This window comes from Chiloscyllium plagiosum, chromosome 28, assembly GCF_004010195.1.
Source record: "Chiloscyllium plagiosum isolate BGI_BamShark_2017 chromosome 28, ASM401019v2, whole genome shotgun sequence".
NCBI classification, from domain to species: Eukaryota; Metazoa; Chordata; class Chondrichthyes; order Orectolobiformes; family Hemiscylliidae; genus Chiloscyllium; species Chiloscyllium plagiosum.
In genome coordinates, this window is record NC_057737.1 from 39,009,374 (window position 1) to 39,022,869 (window position 13,496).

At 39.2% G+C, this 13,496-nt stretch overlaps 1 protein-coding gene across 5 annotated transcripts in view; it reads right to left on the reverse strand.

The window, feature by feature from the left end:
- The window catches only part of hip1 (huntingtin interacting protein 1), a 338,601-nt gene that overhangs the window by 19,241 nt on the left and 305,864 nt on the right, over window positions 1–13,496 (reverse strand). For all 5 annotated transcript variants that reach the window (XM_043718716.1, XM_043718713.1, XM_043718715.1 and 2 more), the window contains 6 exons: window positions 11,066–11,173; window positions 8,651–8,787; window positions 7,861–7,971; window positions 6,643–6,701; window positions 1,737–1,830; window positions 842–942 (listed from right to left, as the gene is read on the reverse strand). In XM_043718716.1, the coding sequence (XP_043574651.1) occupies window positions 842–942; window positions 1,737–1,830; window positions 6,643–6,701; window positions 7,861–7,971; window positions 8,651–8,787; window positions 11,066–11,173 (610 nt within the window). The remainder of the gene's footprint in view (window positions 1–841; window positions 943–1,736; window positions 1,831–6,642; window positions 6,702–7,860; window positions 7,972–8,650; window positions 8,788–11,065; window positions 11,174–13,496) is intronic.

The following is a 13,496-nucleotide window of genomic DNA, read 5'->3' on the forward strand; positions in this document are numbered from 1 at the left end:
CTCACACTGAAAAATTAATGATACAAACGTTGGTCAGTACAGGTAGCATCCAACGTGCCAGGATACTGAAAGACACCACCTAATCTTGATCAGGAATCCATGAAAAACAGATAACAGGATAACAAAAATTTCTTTCTTTAAAATAATTCCTATGACATTTAATTAATTTTGAATAATGCTGATTTTTACCTCTATTGTGTTTGATGAATTATTGCAAATATTCACTGCTTTGCATCAGAAAGCACTTCGATTTAAACCACAGTGTTACTTCACACATGGAAATTACAAGCCAGAAACATGGTTCCTCCTGATCCTGTATCTCTCTATTCCCTTTACCTTCAGTCACCTATCTACATATTTTCAAATCAATCTCTTCAGAGATGTTATTACAAACCTCTAGAACAGATGGGACTTGAAACTGGTCCTCCTAGCCCAGAGTTAAGTACAATACCACTGTTCCATAAGAGTTACCCCCTCCCCCCTCCACCAAAAGCCAACTACCTAGCCAACATTTACTTAAATATCAGCAACACCTTCCAACACTTGATTCATGATGGAGTACAAACTGATGCAGCAGCAATTGACCAGATTGGATCTGCCTTTTTTTTTTGGTGGGTAGTGCATGCTGCATAATTTTTGTATTACCAGGTAGATGTCAATACTGTACTTAAGCACAGATACTGGATATTCCATATTGGATCCACAGATTCCATATTGGATCCTTGTTAACAAAACATAACTACCTCTGTGATTCAGTTTCAGCAGCAGCACTACACACTTAGTGGAGCTCTGCAGGTGACTGTGAACAGGACCTCAAACAAATAGCAACTGCAACACTTACACCAACACAGTGGCTCCCCAACCTACAGCCTTTGATGCAGAAATGAGGCCTTCAGTCCACCTTGAGTTCTTGGCGTAGAACTCTTTTTGAGATGCTGCCCCCTGTAAACCAGAAACATAATATTTATTATAATTTCTTCCTATTTTCTCCCCATTTTTCAAAAGGTGTTATGTCTTATTATACCTCACCCCTTACTGATCATCTCACAAAGCAAAGGCTTCATTGTAAAATTTCAAACTCAGCAGAAAGCAGGAATCTTGCAGCCTTGCTTCAGGTGTGAATCTGTACATGGCAAGTAGGGTATTTGATGAAGTTTACCCATTATTATATACTTGAAGAACAGAGAGGAGAGATTCCATTAAAAACAACCTGAATTGTGAAATTCAATTGGTCAGAAAGGGAGCATTGAAGTTGGCACTCCAGAAAAGTGCCTCCCTGCCTCCATATGTCATCAGCTTTGCATGAAAGGGACAGAGGAATCACTGAGGCGCAAATAAAGGCATCAGCCCATTTAATAATGCACATTTATGTCGCACCTTCAGCATACATTTATACAGCATCTTTAACATGGAAAAGTCCGAGGCATTTTATAGGAGTTAGGACTATGCAGATCGGTCAATGACTTAGGTTTTTAAAAGTATCTTAAAGGAAGAGAGAGGTACAAAGGTTTAAATGCTTAATGCCTTAATGGTTTACATCAAGGCACCAATGACAAAGTAAAGTGAGTTGTGGATGAATGAAAGGCCTGAGGTTGCATGAATGTGAGCTCTCGCAAGTATTGCAATAGACTCATGATTCACAATGTTTCAAAGGTTTTCAATCAACCGACTGCCTTGTAATATTTTAACTCACATATTGTCCTGACCAAACTTAAAACTTGAAGTTTTGTTCTTACCCTTCCACTCTCCACTATATCTCTCTGTAGATCCTTCGATGTCAGAACCAACATTTTAACTGCATGCATCAAGTCAGTACAAGACTCAAGGATCCTACGGGAAACAAAAATACAGAATGCTCGTCAATTAATTTCTTCTTAAACAATTCTAAACACAGTTCATATGAAAACACACCAAATAAAAACTTCATTTCCATTTAATTTTTCATGTGTCATGTCCTGGAACACAGAGGTCAATCAGCTCATGTCAATATCAACCACTCAGTTAGATCCACTTTCCTGCCCAGTCCCGGTAGCTCTGCATTTTATTCTTATTAAGTTAATTCTATCTGGGAAAAACGTACTTCACTGGAAATTGAAGTAGTAGTTAGATGGTAAACCACCTTCCATTTCTTTCCATAGCCAATGTCATGACCTTGTCCTTGAGTTTAAGTGCTCCTAAAAGCTTTAAACTAAAAGACACTGATTATTCTGCAAGATTCTTGGCCTATATTGTTAAACTACTCTGGGACACCAAAGCAAATATTTCTTTGCTCTCATCACGCCAACTTACTGCATTGATCTGTTGAGAGGGGTCTCTCCATTTATAGGCTTTAACTCTCCTTCAATGTAAAGAGCTTCCCCATAGACATATTCAGATTCTCAGTGTGAAAGGTTTGCAGCATCAACTACTCATTTCACTTCTCCTCCTCTGCACCAGAGTCAGTAACACCTAAACAGCTCTACCAAAGAAGCCTCAGAACTTAAACAAAGACATTTCAAAGGGAAAAAAAAATCAAAGCAGGCACTTGTTGGATATTCAAATCACCTAAGTTCCTGATGGAGATTTGTTTGCATAACCAACACAATTTGAATACATGGACCACCGTTAACGTAATAAAGTTTTCTCAAGGTTTTTACAGAAGTATTCTCAAACAGAATTTCACACTATGGTACGTCAGCCATCCGAGGTTAGGTGACCCAATGGTTTGATCAAAGCAGTGGGATTAAGGAGGTCCAGAGTGGAATTCAAGGGTCTGCTGCCTAGGCAGCTGAAGTTTTAACTGTGGGCTGAGTAAATTCAAAAGTGGAAGCGTGCAGGGGCCTCAGAGAAATTTAAAACTCAAAGAGGCTACAAAAAAGAGAGGAATAAAGTGATAGAAGAATTTAAAAACAAGGATTTGAATAATAGCAGTGCTGCACCAGTTGCAGGAAAGGTGAATTGGCCATGGTAAACTGTCCATCGTGTTCAGGGATGTATAGGCTAGGTGCATTAGTCAGTGGTAAATATAGGATAATAGGGGAGGGGAATGGGTCTGGGTGGGTTACTCTGCGAAGGATTGGTGTGAACTTGTTGGGCCGAAGGGTCTGTTTCCACACTGTAGGGATTCTGTGATTATCTATGATGATAATATCAGGTAAGATAGCACAAAAACAATCTAAACAAGACTCGCTGTCAGTTGAGGTAAAACTAGCAACTTTAGATGAGCTCAAATTTATGGAGCATGTGTTGACCAGGGGAGCATTAGAATTGTCCAGTTTAGAGGTAATAAAGACATGGGGTGAGGTTTCAGCAGCAGTTGAGCTGACACAAAGGGATTGTTTTATTCTTTAATGGAATATGAGTGTTGCTAGCAAGGGCAGAATTTGTTACCTATCCCTAATTGTTCTTGTGCTGATTGATTTGCAAAGTTGGTTCAGATGGCAGTAAAAAGTCAATGACATTGCAGTGTATCTGAAGTTACATGTAGGCCAGGTCATGCAAGGATGTCAGATGTCCTACCCAAAAGGACATTAGGGAAGCAGCTAAGTTTTACAAAATGGATGGTAGTTATCAAGAGCATTATTATTAAGACAGCTTTACATTTCAGATCTATTAATTGCATTTATACTGCTACTTTGGTGGAGCTGAACCCAAGTCCCCAGCGAATTAACCTGCACCTTTGTATTACTAATTCATTGCTATTGTCACTATACTACCAAAAATCCATAAGATAATTAACACGAAAAGGAAAATCTCCTGAATTAGTGGCTAGGAATGAAGTTTGTGTCAGAACCCCAAAACCATGGCTTTGGTCTCATTAGTTAGTCAGGGAAAAAATTCTGCTCATTCAGGTAGAGAAGCAACAAGACAAGTCACATTGCTAAGGTACAGCCGAGTGATGTCAGTGAATGAGTCACTGCTTTTGAAAGATGGTTTGAGAGGTAGGATGTACATAAGAATCAGGAGGATCCAAGTTTAGGCCCTTTGGGGTATCAGCAGTGGAAACGTGAGAGCAGGAAGCAAAGACATTGCAGGTGCTTCTCTGACAATGGCTGAATAGATAAGAATGGAACCAGGTGAGCAGATTAGCGGTTGCAAAAATACCTAGTTCCATAATTTGTATGTTTTGAGAACTGGAATTCTAAATGCAAGATAAATAGGAGGAGAAACAAATCTGGGCTTGAGAATTGGAAAAAAAATCCATATGGTAATTACCATTCAAAGGAAGACAATGTTTATTTAAGGGTGTTACAATTAGGGGTTTGGAAACAATAAACTATGTGGTTCTTACTTTGCTTAGGAATAGAACCAATGAGTCTGGTTAGATTGTGGTAATGCCATTAGAGCTTAAATTTATTCATGTAATATGTCAAATCAAAGGTAGGTCAAAAGCTACTGACAAATATGAATTTATATCTGTTCAGATCAGAGGACAGGTTTGGAAATTGTAACTAATTTGGGATATCCCAAGCTTGCCTCTTTAGCAGGGGTAGAGGGGGATACTTTTCTTGGTACTACCGTGTTTTTGGGTAGTTTTGGGTTTATCTGTGTGATTTACTCACAGAACATAGACAGCTCATGGCTGGAGCCAGAACAGAAACATGCAAAGTGAAAACGCTTCCAGGGTTTGTAGACCCACTAAGCAAATACTAGCACAGCTCATGCTTGAGCTAGGGTGTGAACAATCATGACTTGTCTGAATACTGTTGCCTGGCCCAATGTGAGGTGGAAAGACACCAAGAAATCTCTCAGAGCAGGAACACTGGGGAGAATCAAAGTGAGAATTATTAAGAGCTGTGGCACTCCTTAACTTGGTCCAAGAGAAGTGAAAGAAGCTTGAAAGTGTGGGGGAAACTCCTGTATGGAAATAAAAATAGAAAAATACCTGTTGACAGTTTCAGTCTTAGAAAATAAGTGTTCATAACACATTTGGTATAATGCTTGAGTTTAATTCTTGTAATTTGTTTTAAGTCCTTTAATTTGTTTACTTGCTGTATAGCAAAGGTCTTATTTAAAACACAAAACTTTATGTATTTCTTTCAATTAGTAACAAGAATTTGAATTTCTTTTAAAATTTACTAATATCCCTCAAGATAAATAACAAGACAGGCATTGTAAGAGAATAGCACAGCCATCTATGGCAAAAGTTACAGACTGTAAAGATGTAGCGTGTCATTCTACTACAGTTGCACAATATCATGCATGACTTTAGAATGGGAGGGCGGTGTCAAGGGACATTAGAATGGGGGGGGGTGTCAAGCATTAACTTGCAGTATTGAGAGGCATAGATATAGAAGTTAAAACATTCAGTGATTAAGGATAGAAACGAAAGGTTGGAGATAAGACAGTAATTTTCAAAGGCAGGGAAGTGAAGTTTAGTTGAGAAGAGAGTGACAACAACAGATATAAAGTGGTGTGGGGAGGGGGTTAGTACTTAGGGACCATGAACAAAAGTTGGCTGATCAACAGACTGTTGAAAGAAAGTTTTGAGGGAACAGAGTTGGGTTTCATGAACAAAATGAGCGCGGCGAGAGCATAGAGTTGAATAAGAGAGAAACTAAATAGAGGTACAAGTCCAGGGCCAGGGAAAGGAGTCACAATGCATTTTATTCCAAAGGACTGGATTCAATTCCTACTCAAACTGGCAGCGTCTGTCACCCTTTTCCACAATTCCAGAGGAATGGAGTTCTGAGAAGATAGTAGTCAGATACCCAGGAGCAAACCTAAATCACTCTAGATTTCTGACTGTCTACTAATAATTGTTAACTAACTTCCTGCTGCATACGGAGGAAGAATGGGACAAAAGCACAAAGGTTATTGACACCTTTGGAGAGAAAACTGGGGACAAAAAAAAATTACAACTGGCAGATTGTTCTGAGGCTGAAGCTGAAAATAAACCTTTACTGCAGAAAGGAAAAAAAACTCATTCAATACTGTGCAAATTACAATAGAATCAAGAGCAATAAGGCTACAATAATTTTAATATTTATAGCAGCAGTAAACATAATGTGATTTATCTCTTGGAATATTACACAATGGGACTGAAGAGGAATTAAATGAATCCATTGTAATTCTGGGCAATAGGAAGGCATGGGAAATGAATTCGTCAGTGGAATTTTGAGCAGTCTTAAAATGGATAATGAACAAGTCTACTACACTCGAAACAATGACAATGGATTAAAAATGGATTAGACAGAGTATGTTGGATTCTAGACTTTTGGAGTTCTATGCAATTTAGTTAATGACACACAGACGGGTCCAATAGCATTCGAGATAGTGGATGTGAATGGGAATGATTTAAACCAGGGGAATTCTGTAAAATGGAAACCACTATTGTGGAGAAGGGTGAGCTTGACATTTGACCTTGGTTTGGGTCCATTTACAGCAATACATTTAATGAAATCAATTTTTTTGTTTTGTGAAATTATTAATTATGGATTACAAAAAAAAAGAGCCCACAATAAATGACAGTAGGATTCAAACTAATCTTTTCTCAAGCTTTTTAATTTTCCTTACTAAGTATTGACATCTGGAGCTCTTTGTGTAGGAAGCTTGCATTGAAACTGCATAAAGTCACAAGCATTTTGCTGTGGAGGCGGCCCTTAGTGACACCCAAGCTTCTTGCAGTCTTAAGTAAATTCACACATCTTTGAAAGCACTGACCTCTCATTCACCTCGAGCTTCACACCCGTGTCTCCTGCTCTTGACTTGCTCAGCATTTCCTGGTTACAAGATTAAAGAAAAGAAAACCTGTTACAACTAGCAGCTCTGAAATACACAGCAGAACGTTGCCCTGCCCCAGCAATAAGCCAGGGAATTGGCTGCTGCCTGGTTTCTTTTCCTGAAAAGCCACTGAAGTATTAGAGCAAGTTCTGGATCATGTCATACCATATCGAAGACTCTGGCTACCATTACATTGAAAAGCATGCATGAGATGAGGCTTGCTGTGTAAAGATAAACATGCAGCTTCAGAACATTTGCTGTCAACTAACAAAAGTCAGACACAGTTATGTACAGAACAGAGTGCAGTTAATAATAAACAGAACTTCGACACAGATCAGCAATATTACAAGGAATTCTTTTTCATCTTCATCAAAATTTCCCACTGCACTCCATTCCCTTTCCGGACTTTCTATAGCTTTCCTCTGTGAAGCAGCCACATAACACGTATAATTGGAGAGCGATTCTGTAACTAGTTTCTGTACCGACATTCCAGAAACACAAAAATCGTGTAGGAGAAAAGTATTCTCTGGCTCTCCATTGAGGAAAAAAACAACTTCATTTCTGATTTTCTTTAATTGGCTTGGATATCCTCACTGCTTATTTTGCTTGCAGAAAATGTTCTTGCCATACAATTAAGCAAAGAACAATCATACCCTACTGTCCTGGACAGACCACCTCATCAAAGCCTCATGGTCTGTCTCTCCCGAATGCAATACAGCAAGTTTGACCATGAATATGGAGCTCTGAACAACCCATAGGAAGAATGCCCCAAATCAGGGACTCCCCATTACAATATCCTTTCACACATTTGAATTCATAATTCTCTTCACTTATATAACTACTTTCTCCCTTTCAATAACTCAGTCTCAAAGTGCATCAGAACAGAGAACTTCTGTACATATCTGGTGTCTATCTATCCATCAACAGCAACTCTGTCCAGCTACTGAAGTAATTTTTTTTCCCCTAATACAGAGAAACCTCAATGATCCGAATTTCGGATTATCTGGCAAGATCGCAAGGTCCTGATGCTTGGCTAAACAATGTTAGCCGGCATTCAATTAAGTGAACGAAATAATCCTCACCTGTGTCCTTCGGATAATTGAGGTTCCTCTGTACATCTCTAATAGCTTATCTAATTAACTTAGCGACACGAATTACCTCAATCCGAGTAGTTGCAGCTTCAACAGCTGCTGATGTGGCAGCCATCTCCTTTTCTACCAGATCACCCAGCTCTTTTTGCTTGATGTCTCTTCCTTTAGGCCTCAGCTCCTAAAACAACACATACATCAGTCAACAGCACTGCAGAGAGTGCACAACGATTGATGGAGGAGATGTTCAACTCAGTCAATTCAGAATTAAAACAACTCCTTACGTTTCTCATTAGAGATTTGAAACTAGAACGGTACTTTCGCTTATACATCTGAGAGTCATAGACTTGATTCTATTTTCATGCTGAACTAACTGGGGAGCAGTTTGGCTGCTACAGTTAGCCTCTGCACCCCTGACTTGGGTGAAATGGAAAGTAAACAAAAAAATCAATTAATCACTGTTCATGTCCCTGATTATTCCATGTTTGTTCCTAATCGAAACAACACAATATAGGTTCGGCTTTCAGGCTTCAAGAGCCTCTGATGAGTTCCCAGAATGGTTATTTGACCGAGAGACAAGGATTCAATTCAATTATGGAATTGAACTCCATCATGAGTGTCTTAGAAACAGAGGGGCAGTATTAAAGGGTAATCATTCCGTTGGGATGGTATTACTCATGCAGTAACATTGGACAAAGAAGCAGAATTAACTTTGTAGGATCTCTCCACAGTATTTGAACTTTGCACGCTGTGAGCAAAATTGACAGCATGGAATGAATTAAGGGAAAGCTTGATGATGTGCTTCAATCTTCAGCCTATCCAACATTTTACCGAAATTTCATGGAAGATTAACCCCTTACCTCTCCTATTGTGTTTATCTGGTTCAGACTTTCTCTCACTTTTGTGCAATCTGCACTGCTCAAAGTTGTAGTGTCCTTCAAGCTGGAGAAGTAGGAAAGTACCTCACTACCACATTGCTTACATGCTTCCAATAGACCTGGCAGTGAGGAAACAGAACCAACATAAGGTGCGGGAAAGACCGTACAGCCACAAAACATCAATAACAATCACACAAATCCTGTTGACAGGGCTTTTATTCAAAGGTCAGTCAGAGCTTTTTTTGCTCAACTTAGTTGTAGTAATGTTGAGCTAAAGGAGCATCTTTGAAGCTGTGGCTTGAGGAATGACAAAGATCAGTCAGTGTCCCTGCACCTTAGTTTATACAGTGATTCTTGGTTAGTGTATATTGGAGCAAGGTTTAGCTGTGGCAGACCTGTGGCTAAATAGCCTCCTAATATTCCTAGCAAGGATTTAAATCCAAGTGCAGCTATTTGGATGAAGTACCAAGTATTACGGTAAGCTAATTAACAGTCCACAATATGAAATCAATGACTCTAAAAACAAGGGGAAATAAACTGGCAACAAAATCAAAATAAAGATGCTCACCGACTTGCTTACTTCTGCAATCAAGTTCTCTTTTTAATAAGGTGGAACTAGGATCAAACTTAAAACTTATTTGGAAGCACTAGCTTTTGGAGCGCCGCTCCTTCATCAGGTGGCTGTGGTACAAAAGCTAGTGTGCTTCCAATTAAACCTGTTGGACTATAACCTGGTGTTGTGTGATTTTTAAACTTTGTACATCCCAGTCCAACACCGGCATCTCCAAATCATAACTAGGATCAAACAGTATCAGAATACATAACAAATTAAACAACTTTTCTTCATAACATTACTGAGCAAACACAAAAATCACATTTTACATATTTATAAATAAACCAACCCTCAGGGGCTACTGATACCTAAGTCAGTCAGAAAAGACTGTATCATATCAAATCCATCAAAATTCATGATGATGAAGTATCATGAGAAATTAATCACAGAGAAAAACAGAGGGAGTATTGGTGGGGAGGGCAGAGAATAGAGAGTGTGGGGCTGAGGACTGAGAAAAGGAAGTTAGAGCGAGACTGAGGAAAAAAATTGAAGGCAGGCCAAGAAAGAGGGGATTCCAAGAGAAAAGCGAGAAAGAAAATGAGAATGAATAGGAAGAAACAGTCATCCTTTTGTTGAGGTAAATGCATCTTTCCTAGGCCACTGCTAATTTGGTCAAAATGAATCAAGGTGGTATTACACTGATAAAGTGTTGTTCCAATGTCCTGGCCATCTGAATCAAACTTACACTGTCATTATTCTGATGATGAGGTGCACCCACTGCAGTTATATTAGTCCAAAACACGGAGTCTCAGTCCACACCATCACACACTCCTTTGGATAAAACACTTCTCTCATCCTTGCCACTTAGATTTCTGAAGAACATGCCTAATGCCTTCCTTTGAATCTACTCATTATTTGAAACAATTCAGTGGCCATTAGTTCTTAAACCATTTATGAACATTATCTATCCCATCCAATTAAATACAAAACACAATTTTTGTTTTATTCAAGAGGCCCACTGTGTCCTGTAATTAAGAGTCTATTTCTGTCTTCCCCTCAGTTTCTTCTTTCAATAAGAAGAAGAGATGGTCTTCTCAGTCCTTACAGCCAAGTGGTCATTCTTCATGCGTTAACCTAGACAGTGGGCTATCGCAAGTTGTCTCATCATGGGAGAGAGTCACAGCTAAAGCCAACCATATCTTCAACCAGCATCCACAAACAAGCACACTGCAATGAGAATTCGTTCAATGGCAATGGTAAACCCTGACTGATTTTTATTATCTGTAGCTCAAAAGCACATAGGTCAATTGTAATATTTCAACTGATGCTAAGAGTGAAATCAGCCAACGTAGCACCAGGACCTTACAGACATCGTAATGATGTCGTTATCAACAGGGTTATTGAAGGGACTTAATTGTGGTACAACAATGTAAAACTTTAATGAAATAATGCTCAACAAACTAAAAGGGTATACATGGCAGAAGCTGACAGGATATAGAAAATATTTGCAAAGTGACATAGCAGATTTCAGGCATATTCTTTCTTGTTCATACATATTCTCCTATCATTTAGATTATGATTGAAGTACCCGAATTTTACATGGTGACACACCACTCACTTCAGAACACTGTTTGGTGAGAACCCTCTTCAATGGCACAAGTTCACGATACAGGCTGATAGATAGTTTCTTGTCAGTAGAATCTGCTGTTCTTTTAGAAACCAAGAGTCAAGCTTCAGTAGGCATCACAGCACTAGTGTTGTGAGAGTGCAAGCTGGTTAACAAAAGCAAGGTATTGCTTTTTAAAGCCGCTTACATGCAACAGCACATTGAGCACATTACTTACGGTCTGCCTGCTCCATTGGCACCATATGGGAGGTAGCACTACCCTGGACAATGGTGTCCCCCATCAAATGGGTAAAAAGGGTGACTGCCTGTAAAAGGTTTCTGACATCTGGAAAATGAAAAACAAAAAAAGTGGGTAGGAAAGAAGCACAGAATAAGGTAACTCAAGAGACCCAAAATACTCCCACATCTTCTTTAGAAATCATTTCAATCCTTCCTGTCCACTAGGCACTAACCAGACTCTTGCAAGCATTCGGTTCTATCGGTGGCAGCTACTCTTTATCATGCAAGATCTTAGAGAATGATAATGAGAGAATGAGATGACGACCTAGTGGCATTATCACTGGAATTTAAATTCAGAGACCCAGATAATGTTCGAGGTACCTGGGTTCGAATCCCACCATGACAGATGATGGAATGTGAATTCAATAACAATCTGGAAATAAGAGTCCAATGGTGACCATGAAACCATTGCTGAGCATCAGGGGAAAAAAAACCATCTGGGAAGGAAACCGACATCCTTAGCTGATCTGGTCTACATGTGACTCCAGACCCACAGCAATATCGTTCACTCTTAACTGCCCTGTGGGCAATTAGGAATGGACAAATGCTGGCCCAGCCAGTGACACCCACATCCCATGAATGAGTTTTTTTAAGAATGCACATAATGCATCTGATAACACATATATGCATTTTCCAGTAAAAACTGTGTTATAATACATGGAACCCTGTTTAAGAATGTCTAAATTACGAATGCTCATACTTACAAACAAGTTCCCCTTTTACAATTAAAGATCTGACATATGAACATTTACTCGCACTTATGAACAGCTATTTTATATCATGCTGTATTGTGTTCTGACAAATTGATTTATGAACATACTCAAGAACAGAGCCTATTCATAACCCAGGGGCTGACTGTATTCAAGAGCAGGAGCAATTAATTCATATTTCCCTTCCTTAACCACCATTTTTGATTGATGCACATTTGACAACAAATACATAGATACAGGACATCAATGCGTGGATGCAATGATCTGAAAATTGCCCTAAGGATGTCCTTTAAATATAGTCAGTATTCTGGCAGAAAGGCTAAGGGCTGTGAACACCAGTAGAAGCAAGGCGTTTCAGAGGTAAGAGAAGCAGAAGCAGATGCAGATGCAATCAGCACCATATGCTGGACCTTTTCAGAAGGACAGATAAATGTGTAACTCCACAACTGACTACAGAAATCAGTCCTGTGTATAAAAACAGAAAGTGCTAGAGAAAGTACTGAAAAACCGATTAGTGCTGATTAGGGGAGTTAATTACCATTTGACACATCTGGAGCCAACAAATTAAATTTAGCGGCAGTGGCACTAATAGAATAGTTTGAGATAATTACACCAAACATTGGATTACCTATTCGGACTAATGGAATAATGGTTTATGGAATAACAGTGGTGCAGTGATACACTGACATAGTCATAGACCAGTATTTCTACAAATGGCAGCCTTGACTAATTAAATGAATTCCTTGATCAAGAATTTAAATTGAGTTAATTAAACAAATCAAGATAAAAAAACAAGTATCTTTTCTTCCTTGTGGTGGAAATTGAATAAAGATTTGTACACCTTGTGTATCTCACTGTGTCTCACACCTGCACACACACAACATGGGTGCTGGGGAACTACAGTTAGGCGGTAGTGTGCGGGTAAAAGATAAAAAAAGAAAAAAAATAAATAAACAGGTGTGTCAGATATCCTGTTCACTCTGAGAACTGGTTCTGAGGGAGCTGGGTCAGCGTCACAGCCTCTCCACATGGAACTAAAGGATGACTTGGTGATGGGATACCGGCCTGTGTGGAGTTATTTCAAGCACTTCAGGGACATTCTACCAGAACTTCAGTTATTCAAAAAACCAAACTTCCACTTCAAAAAAAAGCAAGTATAAGTAATGTGACCATGTAACGACTAGATTTCATAAATACCCAACTAGTTCATTAATGTCTTTTGGGGAAGGAAATCTACCAATCTTCTGCTCCAGCTCTTTCTGTGAAGAGAAAAAAAAACACCGCTGCCTGCTACCGGTAAGTAATTTTAAAACAAACTGTCTAAGGTAAGACAGTTTGTTTTAAAATTACTTACCGGTAGCGGGCAGCAGTTTTTTTTTCTCTTCACAGAAAGAGCGGGAGCAGCAGGAGGAAGTGACGACGACCAGAGGGGCAGCCGGGAAGGAAAGCAGTGAGTATATAAATCAGGAAGGCGGCTAAACCCGAGACTCTACAACCGTAGTGTCTCCCACCCGCCCTCCTCCTCTAACCCCCTTACTAAGTACTGTTTATCTATTAATTGGTTTTTTAAAAAAAGATTATAGCAGAGAGGTATCAGAAAGTATTTTAACTCAAACCTGTACAAAGTAATAAAGTAATTAACTAAGCAGAGATGGCTGG